The sequence below is a fragment of the Carassius carassius genome, chromosome 17 (assembly GCF_963082965.1).
Source record: "Carassius carassius chromosome 17, fCarCar2.1, whole genome shotgun sequence".
In the NCBI taxonomy this organism is placed as follows: domain Eukaryota; kingdom Metazoa; phylum Chordata; class Actinopteri; order Cypriniformes; family Cyprinidae; genus Carassius; species Carassius carassius.
In genome coordinates, this window is record NC_081771.1 from 24,443,355 (window position 1) to 24,460,579 (window position 17,225).

General features: G+C 36.7%; 1 protein-coding gene across 2 annotated transcripts in view; it reads right to left on the bottom strand.

Moving 5' to 3' along the window:
- iqca1 (IQ motif containing with AAA domain 1) overlaps positions 1-17,225 on the bottom strand; it is a 34,233-nt gene that overhangs the window by 10,858 nt on the left and 6,150 nt on the right. For both annotated transcript variants that reach the window (XM_059571352.1, XM_059571353.1), the window contains exons 6-13: positions 16,997-17,199; positions 14,501-14,585; positions 14,180-14,329; positions 11,844-11,919; positions 4,816-4,922; positions 4,441-4,539; positions 1,443-1,510; positions 1,032-1,114 (exon numbers count right to left, since the gene is read on the bottom strand). In XM_059571352.1, coding sequence (XP_059427335.1) covers positions 1,032-1,114; positions 1,443-1,510; positions 4,441-4,539; positions 4,816-4,922; positions 11,844-11,919; positions 14,180-14,329; positions 14,501-14,585; positions 16,997-17,199 — 871 coding nt within the window. The remainder of the gene's footprint in view (positions 1-1,031; positions 1,115-1,442; positions 1,511-4,440; positions 4,540-4,815; positions 4,923-11,843; positions 11,920-14,179; positions 14,330-14,500; positions 14,586-16,996; positions 17,200-17,225) is intronic.

Below are 17,225 nucleotides of genomic sequence, written 5' to 3' on the forward strand. Positions count from 1 at the left end.
ACAGAGGGGAGGAAAATGATTCCTAAGGGGCCTTCAACTTATTGTGCCAAATTAAGATCTAGTCTTGACAGCTGACAGAGGGGACTATAAGATTTGACTGTCCAACAATAATAATAATAATAATAATAATAATAATAATAATAATAATAATAATAACAACAACAACAACAACATCAAATGAATGAATGTAAATGACTTTTTATTTTTTTAAATAAATTATCCACGGAAAAAAATAAAAAAAGTATAATTATATTTCATCATAGTTTCATAGCTCTAAACTTTGTTGGTTATGGTTGATATGCTATTATATTTTTAATACATTTTTTTTAAATACTTATCGCTTTTTCAGAAATATGTACACCATTTATAGATTATTCAATAAGAACAATATTGTCTTATAACTGAAATGTTTACATCTTCAAAACAGAATGAAATATTTTGTATTGTAATGTTTAGTTTAAGCAGGGATAGTTCATCCATAATTAAACACCCAGTCATCATTCACTCAACCTTATGTCTTTCCAAACTTGTGTGACTTTCTTTCATCTGTGGAACATAAAAGAGGACATTTTGGCCACATTTACACTGCAGGTCTTAATGAACAATTCAAATTTGTTGACTTAATCAGATTCTTTTGCTGACCAGTTTACATGACTTACATGACAGATGCAAATGCATGTGTCTGATTCATAACAGAGTTCACATTTCCACATTTGAATGAGGCCTAAAACTGATCTGAAAATGCTGGGATCCATGTGTTTTTCCCAGCTTATATGTTCATGGGTCATTTCTGATCTGTGCCACATAGGCACAAAAAAATCAGAATTGGGATACTTGAACCACGTAATATAAATGCAAAATAAAGAAAGTCAAACAGGTAATGAATGACAGGATAAGGGTAATGACAGAATTTGCATTCAATTCAACAAGAACTGGCCAAATGAAACCAGTTTTGGGTCAAGTAATTACAGAATGTCCAAGACTAAAAATAAGTGACTGTTATCTCTGTGGTGATTGTGTTTAGTTTTTACCAATGTAATCTGTCAACTTGATGTTCTTTGGCCTGATTATGAAGCCTTCCATTACAAGCTCCTCATACAGAGATTCTATGGTCCTAGATGGAAAACAAAAAGTTTAAGAGAAAGAACAAGAGAAAGAGCATTGCAAACTGATCAGTCATGCTGGGTATCTGACGCAACCTTCTATTACATCACAGCTTTCAAAGCCAGCTATGAATTCTTCTGCTCCATATGGACATCCGCCAGTCAATCCCCTGAGCTCAGACACAATCCCTCTACTGCAGAACTCTTTAACATTTGATCTACATCTCCCAGTGCAAACAGTGGCAGGGGTCAAACGTGCTCTTTAAGCAATGATTAAACTAAATTACAATATTCTTGTGAAACAGACTTTGCATTTTAAACCAATTTGGTTATTCAAACCTGTCAGCTGTGAGATCTTTCTCTTTCTTCTTCTTCTTCTTTCCAGCCTTCCGCCCCTTCTTTTTTTTCTGAAAGCAAAGAAAACATGTTTTTAGTTATGGACAGCAAGATATGAAAATAATTATGAAATCAACAAGGGTAGTAAAATATTTTGTCATATGAAAGTACCAGTATTCATTTTTCTGGGCCAGGTTTCGCGATAACGATTGATCTTAGAGCTTAAGAGCATTTTCTACAAATAATTTTGCGATCGTTCATTATTGTTTCACGTGCGTTTCCCAACAATGCACTTAACACAGTTGCACGTAGCTGTGCTTTAAGTAGGAGTCGCTATCCGTTTATCAAGTGCTGAAATGTCACCTTATAGAATGGCTCTTAATTGTAGTACACTATCGTTTATTGACGTTAACCTAAGGCTGCATTCCAGACAGACAACTTGGATATAATAATTATAACACAATACAATATTATATTATAGTCTATAATATTATACTTTACATAATAATATATAATATACTTTATGTACTTTATATATCTATATATTATGTTAGGTAAAAAAATGTTAGCCTTAATGCACTGTAAGTCGCTTTGGATAAAAGCGTCTGCTAAATGCATAAAATTATTTAAATTAATTTATTTATACACAGTATAGAGAGAGAGAGTGAGATGTTATTTCAGATCAAATACATATGTGGTTTTCGTGCACTTCAGCAAGTCATTGACATATTTTTTTTCCCCCCAGTCTTTTGAAACATTTCCTACATTACTTATTTTAGTCGTTTTTTAATTCTTTTTTTGTTCAGTCATTTAATTGAAATGTGTATTTCTGTATTTGTGCCCTTTCATTTATAAATTAATTAATTAATTAATTAATTAGAACAAAAATAAGAAAACGAGTCATAAAGTGTACAATTAAGCACAATCAAATCCTTATATTATAATCACATTGCGCTTGAATCAAGTTAAAGGTGTAATCTGTCGATTGTCCTGCAGGTGAACGCATAAATCTGTCTTCTTACGATGCACTTAGGGCTTAACGGTTACTCCAGAGCACTCATAGATCTACGATGATTTTCAAGTGCTACTTAAGTTACGATGCTTTTGGGAAACAGACTGTAATTTTAAGATCAGTCGTATGATCGTTTTTACAAACTTAGGCTTACGAAGCTTTTGGGAAACCCAGCGCTGGTTTGTATTAAAATAGATTGAAGATAGCCATAATGCAAATCAAAGTATGCCTAGATTAGTGTCAGACTGTAAAGAAAGTTTATTTTTCTTTTAACAGCAGGGAATATGTACATGTCTGTTTCAGTATATTAAAAATTCTGACTCTACAATGAAAAATCTTAATAACAGATGTGGCATACGTGCTTGCACCCAAAATGAAGAAATCCTGAAAAACATCTGGTGACTTGACTTAACAAACAAATTACATGAGTACACTGTGTGTCACTGTGTTTTCTTGATTATCCATAAAGAACTCATAATACAACCATTTTATTCAGCTTGCTGGAGACACCCTGGAACCTGCTGTAATTCAGACCTTTTCCAAACCACAAATGAACCAGACTAGCAGGACTAGCAGCCAGTTTTTTTTTAAAATGATAATTTACCAAATGTTCTAAATATTTATTGGATGAGGAATAGAACATATCCACTGATTTTTCTCAGAAACCAATGGACTGAGAGTACTGTGATTCCCCTAAATATTTTTATGGAAAATGTTAGATAATTTTCTGGCAGGTCTGAGTTTGTGAGTCAATGATATTAAGATCGAAAACACCCTGCGAATGGAGAAGTCAGTAGCTTTTTCCTAAAAACACTGATGCCTGCAATTATATAACTGACAGAGTGAACTCCTGCTAGCATTAGCTCAAGTTGGGCATCGCATGTTCACTTAAGAAACAAACCCTGCCTGTTGCATAATGTTTCATTTGCTGTACCCAAATTGCATGGCTTCCAAAATTCACTGAATGTTTTGAAAATCACAGTAAAGTTCAATATACCAACCTTGTGAGAAAATGGAATTTAGTCTTATGCCAGCAAAGCTAAACATGATTTGCATGTGCCTGCATTTGCAGGATGATTAATGATAAAACATATTTGTGTATAAATTACACGCGTCAGACAGACAGCGTCTGTGACGGATTTAGCTGTCAAAACCTCTCAGCATAAAACAACTCAAGCAGAGCGCCAAATATGTTGTTGAGGAATTCTAACTCTTGTGCTGGCATGCGATGAGGCCTTTTTCCTCTGCGTCTTGTTTTGGAAAAGACACAATACTGACTGATTGCAGGAAATACAGAGATGGATTGATCACCTATATATTCACATATATTTACAGGTCACAGTTAAACAGCAATACACATATTCACATTTAACTCTGTCTATGTTCATTATTCTGTCTAGATATTGCTAGCATAATAATTTGTGTTTATTGTGTGCACTTTGCACATATGAATGTCTAGTATTGACCGTTGTGATGTAGTAAGTCGTAAAGTATCAACATTCTGATAACACTGTTTCTGGGTTCAGGAATTTATGGAAGCATATTCAAATGCCAGGGTCAATAAGCCACATTTAACATTCTTGTGTATGTAAACGTACTTTACCCAGGCATATATGTCTTTGTTCCACTAGACATATATTGCTTATGTGTGTGTGGTAAAGAAGGTGGAGAAAAGGGGCCCTATCAAAACACAAGTTGACGAGGGCAAGACACCTTTACTAATTCTCTGTCCAGCCCACATTCCTGGTCATAAGGGCAAATCACTGTATGACCCCAGGGCCCCTAACACAAGGTGCATAAACAGAAGGCTCAGAGTACATCTCAAGATCTGAATCCATCCAGACTAAACGACACGTTACAGGCGTTTACAGACCAGTCACCATCTAGAATCTGAGCAGGGAGCACTGAGCATCTGTACACTGTCACTCATGCAGGGCATTTAGAATGTGCTTAATGTTGTATCTGCTAGGAAGTATGCATGCCTTTCACCTTTTTACTACTTTTCTTTACTTTTTTCTTTTTCTTTCCCTTGTCTCTGTCTACCACCAGTTTAAGGTTCTTCAGTTCCTGTCTCATCAGTTCATCCACCTGAGGCAAAGAGATGGATATAGAGAAAAAAATTAATTAGGCCACAAGGGAAGTGAATGAGCTGAGGTGTTTTGTTTTATGACTTTTATAAAATGTATTGCAGAGAGAGTGTTGATTTCTTTACTCCCAACCAGGGCTTGAATTCATAAGGGTACAAGACAAAATTATGAAGCTGAGGGCCCCACTCCTCATACTTTTGGAAGGTTTAATATGTGTTTACTGAGCGTCCTTCATCACAGGCCCCTGGATCCCCCCTGATGACAGCTCTACTCCCACCTGAACTCTGAGCTCCTCTTCAACTTCCAATCTCTTCTCCTCACGCACCAGTTGAGCATCAAAACACTGAAGGAAGTTCTGTTTTTCATCTCGGTTATGCCAAACTTCTGCAACGCACAACAAATCCACAGGGTAAGTAAAGATTTAAATAAAACACTTGGCAACAGCAGTGACAATAAGATCATACGATTGGGAAACCGCCATAGTGCTTCACATTATATCCATCTAAAGAGCAGAACCTATAGACATATTCTATACATGTGAAAAATTCGAGTTGGACATAAAGCATCAAATTAAAGCCAGGAGAACATCAGTCAGCACTGTGTGTAGAGGAGGAAACAATTCTGAGAGAGGTCTGTTGGGCCTCAGTCGGAGCTCCTGCGTAGAGGAAGCACAGGTGCTGTAGTCTGGGTGAGAACGTAGCATACGATTGTACTCTGTGCTGCGCTCTCACGAGCCACATCCTGACAGGAAGTCCATTTCCACCCACTTCCTGTCCCGGCTAAAGGCAATATGCCAGGTTGATTTGGAAACTGGAACTGGACTGAATGACAGGTTCTGACCTCACAATGAGTCTGAAGTTGTTTTCCCTGTTTTGTCCATTGGCATATCATACAGATGCACAGAAATAAACAGCAAAATTAATCTAAACTTGCCTGGACAAACATTTGCAAAAGTGCTAAAAAATATTTTTACTTGGCAGATGCTTGTAACCGAAGCAACTTATAGTGCATTCAACAAAAACATTGTTATCAGCTATGATAAAAATACCCTACTGTCTGAGCTACACGGACACTTATGTAACTACATAAGTCTCATAAACAGTAAGGTTGTGTGCCTTTACAAATGGAAACAGAGCTAGTATTGGAAATCACATTTCAATTTAAAGCTACAATAAAGATCCCCCCTCAACCCCCCTCAGTTTTTTGGTTAAAAATTGACAAAGTGTCATTGAGCAAGTACATAAAACAATATATACATATCTGTATAGATAGACTTTGAACTCAGGTCAGATTACAATTCATGAAGTCCATGAACACGGGCAAGAAGGTTCGACTACTATACTTCAGGGTGATTAGGAGTGCTTGTAGTTTGTTATGAAAATAAATAGTGTTACATAAAATTTGAAGTAGTCAGCTAGCAGACGGTTAATATGGACAGTTCATTGATCTCTGGGGAGCACCCATTGTCAAAACAAAGAAAGTTTGATAGAGCCCATGCCAAAAGAAGTTTCAAACTACAGCAACAAGTTTGATACTTGCTCAGATGACATTTCAATTTTTTTCTGATATACACTTTGTAGAAAGTTTTTAGAAAGTTTTAAGGTTTTGTAGGCCTCATCGAAGTGACACACCAAGCCGGAACATTGAGCATCTGTCAGCTCAGTTTTTGAGGCATGTTATTTTTACAGCATCGATACTAGTTGGACCATGTTGGTGGAGTTGTGTCCATCAGTGGACTGATATTCAACATTTTAAGCACTGCTTTGTTTACGGTTTGTATATCTGGAGTCCTAGATTTGGTTTCCCTTTTTGAATAACGAATGCTGACTACTGCCTCCTGCTGAGTTGGCTGTTGGCTGTAGTCTTTGCTATGTGTTCAAGTGCAACTTTTTGGCTAAGATGCAGGTGACACGAGGCAACACAGTCAGCTTTCATCGTTGCTCATTCTTTGATGTTGGTTTGGTGTGTCACAAGCTTCGCAGAAGCTGCCAGTTCAATTCAAATAAAAATGACTCATAAAATGAAAGTTTCAGCCAATTTTTAAATTCAACATTTTCCACACAACTCTAATAATCAGTGCTGTCAAGTTCACACAGGGGTCAAAGGCCACTGATGTTAAAGTTCACTCTGGTGGAACCTAAAAATAAGCATCAAACTTTGAAATGAGATCTGTTGCTGAGGTCAGAGGTCAAACTGTCATCCACAAAGCCTCCTTTTTAAAGTCACATTTTCAAAACATCCCGGGGCAATACGATCCACATAATTGCCTCGCTCCTTCAGAGGGATGCATTCACACAGCCTGGCCTGTTTGTTTAAAGACAACATCCACCTAACTCCCCTAAAAACACATGACTGTTAGGGGTCAGCTTTTTAAACCTTCTTTATTGGCATTGAAGCCCTCTGAGAATGCTTCAACCCCACATGGTGCAGGAAGAACAGACACTACTGTGGATGAACAGAAAAGCTTGTGCCATGGCGGCCAGTTTTGTGGGAGGGGGTGGCCACACACATCTGCTCTGGTGTATATACAACACATTTGCCACCCAACCATATGGAGACTGAGTGTAAAAACACTTCAGGGCTTGAGGGTGGTCAGCTGTATCTACTCTGCTAGGCTCCACAGCGACCACTTACCTTCAAGGTATGGTCTTTTGTACCATTTGTGAAGATTTTTATGCAGTCAGTATGCGGCGACAGAGTTGCTTTCTGTCTGCAAGCCTGTTTTGCCTGTTTGTCTCGGTCATTCAACTAACAGCAAGAAACAGACACTTCCTTAACACGTCTCTCTCTGCCAAGAGATTAAAATGCAATGCATCTGTCACATCCAGCAAGTGCACTGTGACATTGGGATGCAGGAAGGGAAGGGGGAAAAGGGAGTGAGAGGGAATCAAGCGCCAGACAAGCCCAAACAGGCAATTTCAATCTTACCCTGAGTACTACAAATTACTTCCTTTGCCTCTCTATAAGCCATTCTCAACAGCAGTGCGGGTGACTTTCTCAACAGAGCTTGTCCGTCTAGAGATCATGCTGGTTATTGTCTGTTTCTGGGTAAATATGGTGTTCACCTTTCCGCCTCATTACAACTAAATAAACCCACCACATGATCATATCCCAATTACAGACAGCTGATAAAACAGTGTGCTGCCGATTAGCTTACACAGCAAAGACCCTCAGCACTAATTAGCTGTCTGACAGGCAGGATGTAGGACATGGACATGTTTGTCTGCTGAACATATCATACAAAGCTTTAGTTCTTTGAATTCAGAATGGCTGCTCAAATTGTTTACCGTACAAGCTGTGTGCGTACTTATTATACAGAAATAATATAATTAAGTGAAAACATAATGTAATTTTTTCAGACACTTAATTGCATGTTAATTGCAATTAAATGAAACTGTATAATAAAAAAAATGAGTTTTTGTGTTTTTGACCCACTTTTTCTTTTGTTTTTTTAAATATGCTTAAGTGCATGACAAGCACAATATACTTTATTATAATTTCTATTGAAACTTGTTTAAATTATATATATATATATATATATATATATATATATATATACTGTATATATATATATATATATACTGTATATATTTAAAATATATATATATATATATATATATATATATATATATATATATATATATATATATATATATATATATATATACCGGTATAAATATTTAAAATATATACAATTATATTTAGAATTGATAAACTTTACATGCAATATTGAATAATACACTACACTCTCAGAAAAAAAGGTACAAAAGCTGTCACTGGGTAGGTACCATTTCACACCTTTTCACCTTTTAATTTTTTACAGGTAAAAAAATATAATCAATTAATTTACATGTTAGTCAACACACAATAAAAATAACAAACAATTATTAAAACAATTATTTAAAATGTTCTTTCAAATCAACTTTAAAAGTAATATTACAACAAAGTTCACTTTTTTTAAAGTACACTCTCTTGAAGACTTAAGTGGACTTTTATGTCATTAGTTTTTATTTTTATACTTTTAAATACTTTTAAGATTTCAAGTACACAACAAGTGCACATTTACTCACACTTCTTTTTACAATAATAAAAACAAGCGATGTTTCATTTACATTTGACAATTTCATCATCTAAAGTAATAGTATTCTATGGACAATGTTGATGACAGCAATGATTATTGTAGATATAAGCAACACGCTGTGAGAAGGACATCGTTATCCACTCAACCATGTCAAATATTTGGGAGGTAAGCTCTGATCTCTGCTTTTCATTACACCTTTAAGCTTCATTCTTCTGGAATGTAACCCTTTGCTCTGCAGACTGTGCAAGGTGACGTTTAGAGTAAAATCCTAATGAAAAGAATTAAGCAGCTTTGAATGGGCATATAATTGCTTCCTTCAAGGTTACAGCTGCTCGCTGGCTGAAATATTTTCCAGTCAAAAAGGCATCTGTACATGCACACACGTGTACACACACACACACACACACACACACACACACACCCAACCACCCACTCACGAACACACACACACACACACACTAAGATAAAGATGCATGTACATGACTATCACACTTTACACATCCCATGCTATCACCTGCAACATTAAATTATTTACATTTCCACATTAAAAAAATGTATTGTGATATTTGTAACTTAAAACATACTAAATTTAGCACAGTACAACAGCAATACTGAAAAATTCACTTCAATCCAAATCACCACACTTGTGCTGCAAAACTACAGTAGTATAACATTCAGTTTACATGTTTGCACTGTATAATTATGATGCTGGATTGGGTGCGGTTTTAAAAGTTAGTATACTCTCTATATGTAGTATAATAGTAGTACTGTATATTTGAAATATTTTACACACAGAGGGTTTTATCTGTTCATTGTACATAATAAAATAGCAAAATATAACTGTTTGGCTACAATAGCAGCAAATACTGTATCAATAAAGCCACAGTATATGATAGGTCACTACTATGAAAAGGTTTCAACTGTAGGCCTATATAGTGACATATGAAAACTGCAACTGTATCCATGCCAATGCACTGCAGCTGTTACACAGAAACGGCAGCATAATTCACGTTGCAGTTCTGGACTGTCTGGGGCTTACTTGTATTGCACTACAAGTATGCTTAATGTTAATGTAGTTGAACTTGAGAGTGGTTCATCACACAATGCAGTGTCATTTTATGCTTCAAAATTGCATTTCTCAATGCATAGATTGTAGTGATATTAAAATCACACTGCAGTTTGATGGTTTGAAGGGAAAGATTAAGAATCAAAGACCTGTAGAAGATGGAAGCAACTGACGTGACTTGACGTCAACGCGTGTCTCGTGATGAATACATGTGGAGGGGCTTAAAAAACAGAGAACTTCAGCAGATGTGAAGTTGATGATCAGCTTCAGTGAATTTCTATGTTCTTTGAAGAAGGATAGACTCATTCAGAGTTACAAGGCAAATGCACAGCTGTCAGATAAATGTAAGATTCAGTGATTTTAAAAAGACAGACGTTTTCCTTATCAGATGTTGATTTTAAAAAATACCTCACACTTCTCTCAGGTAAGAGAAAGTAAATGAGTCAGTTGTAGTAGAAGAGAGAACTGTAGCTGACCCTAGAGATGGTTGGTAATGGACCAAACCACAGCTAAAATGGAACTGGTGTGATGTAAAATGCTGTTTGTTGATAGAAGTTCTCTAATCACCGAACACAGGCAACAGAACAGGATGTTGTCATAGCAATCCATCCTGGAAATACTAGAATGACATGTTTAAAATGTGTTTTTGCAGACCTCTGGTTCACCTGCTCCCTACTGACACAAACATTCACAGACATGCACAGAAACGTTCAGTTGTTTCGGAAGATCTGAGATCTAGCTCTCTAACCTTGTCTTCATGGATCATTTAAACACAGAAGTGCAGTCCAGTCTTCTCATTTCCTGTTGCGAGACCTTAAACATCTAGACTAACAGGATGTAGTGTCTCAGTCATTAACATGCTTGTCTTGTCACAAGATTTCAGGGGTGACTTGATTGATTTGCTGTTCTGCAGGCAATGCTGAGGTTGAATTATGGCTCCTAAACAAACACTTGTGACATGCGTGATTTCTAAATCGCTTTATAGCACGATTTTCCGCGACCCCGACCTCCCGCATGTATGCTATCCGAACCAATCAGAATGCAGCGCACCTAAGTGGAGCACAAGAACAGAACAGACTGGGCATATGCCTAACTCCAGGTTCACACACTCTGTCTGTGATGCATATTTTTTTCGAGCCCATGTTAATGGATCAGAACGTTCACACTGCCAACGGTAAAAGATGTGAACAGAAAAGCTTAGAAATAGAAAGGTGCGGAAAGATTTAATATCTAACACATGAGCATAGAGAGAGTTGTGAGTGCACAAAAAGGAAAGGAAATCTGCGTATGATTTGCGTACAAAACTTTTTTCTTTTTTTAATTGACACTATTATTTCAAATCAAAACATAAAGCTTAACCCCTTACTCAAACCCTAAACCTAACCATGATTGTGACAGGAAAAGAAATCTATAAAAGTTATATGTTTCCATATAATTCAAGATCCAAGTCGTACTATATCATATGATTTAGCCATTTAATATAATTGTTGTAATCAGAGTGTGTTGGCTACATGTTTTTATATTTTAGTCAATGTTTATAGTAGTGTTTATATAATGCATTGCCCTGATGGTACAGTTTACTCCTTCTCATGGCTAGTTAACACTATGTCAATTGATGAATTTATCAGTACTGTTTTACAGTGTTAATCGTTTGGAGAGAACTGGATGAACATCACTTCACAAACAAAAGTAGTTAGTTATATGGCCTGTGAAAATTGTTCTTGCCATGAAGCCAAGGCAACGGGGGAGTGACAAACGACTGCTGTTGATTATAGAAAGAGGAGGAGCTGGACTTCAATGTGGCGTCAAGAGACTCAGCTTTAATGAGAGGGCAAGAAAACTTATCTGTAGTCACAAAAGAAGGGGGAAGGAGAAAGACGTGGGTGAAAGACATAGAGAAAGAAGAGGAATGTAGTGGTGGGGAACCATCTGGATTGGTCTTGACCTGAGAATCTGACATGGCCCTATCATTATTGGTTACTTAGACGTATTCCAGACACATTTCATGTCACAATTGTGATGAAAGCTCACTCGCTCATTGACCTCACACAAACACTGTTGACATGGTTGAGAATCAGTCATTTTCTCATGGAAAAGCAGCATTAATTTTCGATGACAGACACGCAGACTGCACCCTTTTGCGTAATCTCCCGCTTACCTTTGTACAGTTTGGCTCCCTCGACTACTGTAGGAAGGAAGTTACTGGGAGTCATCTTCCATCCCTTCTCTTCTTCCTGCAAAACAGACAATTTGTATTAAGGTGGGTCCTTCACAAGCACTTCATCACAGTTTTCCTGTATACGAACTTTACACGGTGGACAAGGACAGTTCTCTGAAATAATTGAAGTCAAGTTATGATTAAATCATAGAGACTGAGATTCCACTCTTCCCAGGGCGATGTTCTTGCATGCTGCTCTGGTGCGGGGTCACCCTCAGCACTGGCATTTTAATGATGTGAATACACAGCGGGGGCTGAACGCGACGCTGCGACCATGATTTACGGTGCCTCCTGTTTTCCTTTCTCTCAACTAGGGGTCGCACATTAAAAGTAAATCAACATCCTCACATACTCATGTGAATGTCTGGCTTGCGTGTCACAGGCATACACTCAAAACCACAGAGTGTGTCTGCTTGGGAGTAGAGCATTTTCAGAAGGAATAAGTCAAATGGAGGCTGTATATTTTATGGGCTGTCTTTCTTTAAACACATTTCTCCATTAGCAGCTAATGACCCCCAAAAGAGACACAAATCCATCTGAAAATATGAAAGGCACTTGAGTGCCTGGGAGCAGTGATTTATAATTATTCATGTGGCATTAGACAGAACTTCCAAATGGATCTAGCAGATTATATCAAAGTAACCTGTGGCCAGGTCTAATTAAATATGTCAGATATAGGGAACAAAAACATGTGCATATTTTTAGATTAAAAAAAAACTTTCAAAATATACATAAATAAATTGCAAATACGGGTTTTAAAAATTAGTTTATTTTATTTTTTGGCCATTTTTATATATTTTCAATCTGCATGTTTTTTTATATTATTCAAAATATACAAAAAGTTAATTTTTATATCTCCTTTAGCCATGTTGTTTACATCAAATAAATGTAAAAGATATTTTAGTCAATGGTGGAAATACAGTAAATATTTACTAATCACAGATTAAAAAACATTCTTTGTATAACTATGTATTTGGTACTGACTTTTTTTCTTTAACAAGGAGCCTTTGAGTGGCACTTGAACATTTAAACTAGGACTAAACTAGGCCAACATAAGAGCTCTAACAAAAATTCCTTAATTAACTATTGAAAGGCTCAGCTTTCCAACAGGATGTGAGCCTTTGAAAAAGGTCAGATTGGTCTTTCGGCTTCATTGTGAGTAGATATCAGTAGTTCGGCTTTCCAATGAGGATTACAGGTGCTCTTATGAAGGGAAGCATGAACAAAGACTTCATTCTATAACTCCAGAATGCAGCCAATCAGCATGAGCGGGCATTTTCATCGCTTGACTGCTTCACAGTAGCCACTGGTCAGCATATGGCATTCAGAGGTCAGCTCAGAGAACATTAATCCTCACATGAACCTAAATCACTTTGGACTTAAACACGAAAGACTGCTGTCTGCCACACCTGAGCTTTAAAACATAATTCGTCTAGTTTATCTTAATGCTTTGTTAAAATAAAATATTGGAACACAGGAAGTCTGGATGTCGTATTAGAGAAAACCGAAGCTATATCTATGTTTAATAAGAGGAAGAGTTCTGAATAGGGAGAGCAAGAGGTTATCAAGGATATAGTCAAAGCTGGGTGGAACAACACAGGAACGCCTTGCTGAAATCACAGATATTTCCGGAGAATGTCGATGAGTTTAACAAACTAATATCCTCAACATTCCTAATCTTAATCTATCCTGAACAAAACACTGGCAGGGATATTACAGTTCTCTAGACATTTACGGTGAGCAATTATGTGTGTGAATATGAGCGTACTGAGTATGTTAAATGTCTTTTTCTAAGATGGAATGATGCAAGTGCTGCTGTGATATGTCATAATTCTCTCATCTATGACTATTTTACCTTAATAGCTGGAAACTTCAGGCCTTCTCACCTCAGGGAAATCTGTGAAATTAAACTGTCTAGCACAGATGCTGAAAGGAACGCCTACAAACCTGCTTTCCTCTAAATGTAATGCAAATAAGCCGAGAGGTTAAGAGGAACTTGCCTGGAATGAAAATGCAACTAGTATGCAATAATTGACAAGGACTAGAAACACTAAACGAGAATGTGCAATGGATAACTAAGAGATTTTCTTTCAATACTCGATATGTACTCAAATTCTTCACCTTAAGTCAGCACTATGCAGTTCACACAATCTGGTTCATTGGACACTCACATTTTACCACATCAGCTGATTTAATTCTGCAGATACAGATACTTTAAAAATACTTTATTGATTTCTATGCAACAGTGATACGTTTTTATCAAGGCATGGCCCCACCTCTGTATCTCCTTTCCCCTTTTTCCCCTTCATCTTCTCTTTCTTTTCTTTCTTCTTCTCTTTGCGGTCATTCCCTTTTTTGTCTTTCTCTCCCTTTGATTTTTTCTTCTTCTCCCTCTCTTCTTCTCTGGCAGCAAATTCAGCAGCAACCTTCAAAACACGACATGTTAGTACTCTTAAACAAGCATTAATGTAAAAAGTTATTCTTTGTCTAAAAATGACAATATCAAGCAATATCCTTTTGAAATCAAATAATATTTAATAGCAAAAGTATGATGGATAGTCTCTGGATGGATGTAGTAGACTGAAAGGATTAATAACCTGTTCTGGTGTCTTATGAGCAAATATAGATGCAGATCCTCCATCTTCAGGATTTGGGAAGTCAGGGAATTTCCCTGTGGCATCTCTGAAACACAAAACAGCAATAATGTCATTTATTATTTAATTTAAAAATGTATTATATTACATGTATCATATTTAGATTTTTAAATACACTTTGAAAAAGTAAATAAGGTGACTTTCTAGAATGTTTTTAAACAGCAGAAATGTACAGTGCTGTAGTCCAGATTAAAGAGAACATATATAAAATTTATATTTAAGACCAAGATCTCTCAAGAAACAGAAACACCTATTACTCATTAACTTTTTTGGTTTAAATTTCCCAAAACGGAAAATATATGTGAAGAACTCAATTTTCCTTAAAGATTTTTTAAAGATGAGGTAACACAGACTTCATGTCTGTGTGAACATATAGATAAACAAAGCAGATCGCGTGAACAAAGGCAAATCAATCATATTTGAACTGTGAACTTCACACATGGGGAGGATACATTAGCCAGGTCCAGCACTGACTCTCAGGGGAGCTGGGGCAGGTTTAGAATAACAGGGGAAAAGTGTCAGTCAGAGCCCGGCCCCAGCCTGAGCTCTCTTTGCTCTAGCTAACTTAATCAGTAGCACACTGCTAAAACTCACTTCCAATATGGTAGCTCATGCTGAAAGCTGTACTACTGTAATGCGGAGGATTGAATTTCAACTAAATCTGCTAACTGAAAGGAAAATAAAATAAAAAAAAGATTCACTTCATTTTGAATAAACCAAGTATACTTTTGGATTGTAAAGGTAATGTACAACGAAACTGCTTATTTCTCTCTCAGCTACCTCAGTGTAGAGTGCATTAGTGCACCCATACGAATTTAAAAATGTCTTTGTTGTAGTGTTATGTCATGAACCAAGCCAACCACCTACTAGGTGAATCAGAACATTGCAGAAAAAAAAAAGTATTTGAAAATTGGGACAAAAACAAAGAAACAAGACTGTGTACTTATCAGCTTTAGGAAGGGAAGGAACTACAATCCTATTAAGAATAATCTAATAATATTAAAACAATGAAGAAATGTACATCTATTCAATTAAAGTTGTATTAGAAATGGACGTTCCCTGCAAGCTCTTTTGCCATGATTTGCATGCTATGAATTTCTCGTGTGGAATTTTGTACAGCATCATGGGTAATGTATTCTTTCACCACAGATTCAGCTGTTAAACATGATTATTTTATAAATAATAATAAAAAGAAATAATAATGTGAATAGATGGCTTCAACAAAATAATACTGATTCCAAACAACATTGAAACCTCTTTAAAGGTTTATAAGTTAGCATTAAAACCTATTTTCCCTATGGAGAAAATGATTTGAGTTTTTACTTCCGGAACCCTAAAATGAAAATTGTAATAATGGTAAAGCGTTTATATGTTTTACAGCATATGTCTGACTGGCTGTTTAAATACTCCACCTTTCGCTCTTCCACTTCATCAGCACATGGAAACCACGCCAACATACTTCACCTTGCAGGTCCTGACCTGGTATGCCATACATCCCTTATACAACCAGCATGGGCCCAGCAAGGTCATTGGAAGGGGCCAGAGAAAGGGGCCACTAACCGGAGACAAAGCTACTGAACTCCCCCCACAACATTGTGTTGTCCAACTGAGATGACTTATGACTGTTGTCTCTGCATTAATGGGCAGCAGCATGCAGTGGCAGGCCGTAAATTAGGCTGGAATGCACTAATCAGACCAGTCTCACTCTACACACTTGAAAATAGCACATGCATTAGTTAAGCATAAACAGCCCTGGGTAAAAGGGACCATCGCTTTGACTGCTTACATTCCAGCCTCTCCACAAAAGGAAGAGACGAAAGTCCAGGAATGTACTTTACAATTAGAGTGAAATAATGCATTGAGTGGATGGAGATGAAAGGAAAAGCTGTGAACGCAAATTAGCAGATCAGCAAAAGGAGACAGTTAGAAGATTGCATAGGTGTGATTAGTCCCAGAGATTCTGAGAACGTAATTGAGGGAATGCAGAGGAACAAAAAGCCCTTTTTTTCATAAGTGGATAAAAAACATTATTGAATTTTTGTCACAATTTGCTGCAATTCCTTATTTTCAAGAAAAAACGTATTTTACAATTATTAATTTATAAATGTCATTACCTTTTTAGGTCATCTGATTTTTTTTTTTATTTGACCTTGACATATAGTCAGCAGGAGCTGCAGAGAATCTCAAGTTTTTTTAAACACACACACAAACACACACACATACATATATATATATATATATATATTCTTGTATATTGGTTTGACCGCGTCTTTGTTTGTATCATTATTATTATTATTTTAATATAAGAAATAATAATAAAAGATTATGCCAGATAGATAGGAAAAAACCTATGCATCTTTGACCCACCTATGATTTTTTTTTTTATTAAACTGTAACCCTGCTTAAAACCATGTTTCCTTTTTTAAATGTATGACTTACCGACACTCAAGAAACCACTGGCGTATTTGTTCTTGCAGGCTCTCTTTGATATCTGGCCCATCGACAGACCGCACAGACTCTTTGATGTTGACCAGTGCCTTCTGGTACTCAGCCTCATGCTCCTCCTGCACATAATGTCTCCTGCTTTCCACCTGCTGGGCATGCAGTTGGGAAGGGCTAGGTGTCGTTTGCTGGGCTGGTATCTGGAAACAGAGCACCAAGAGATAAG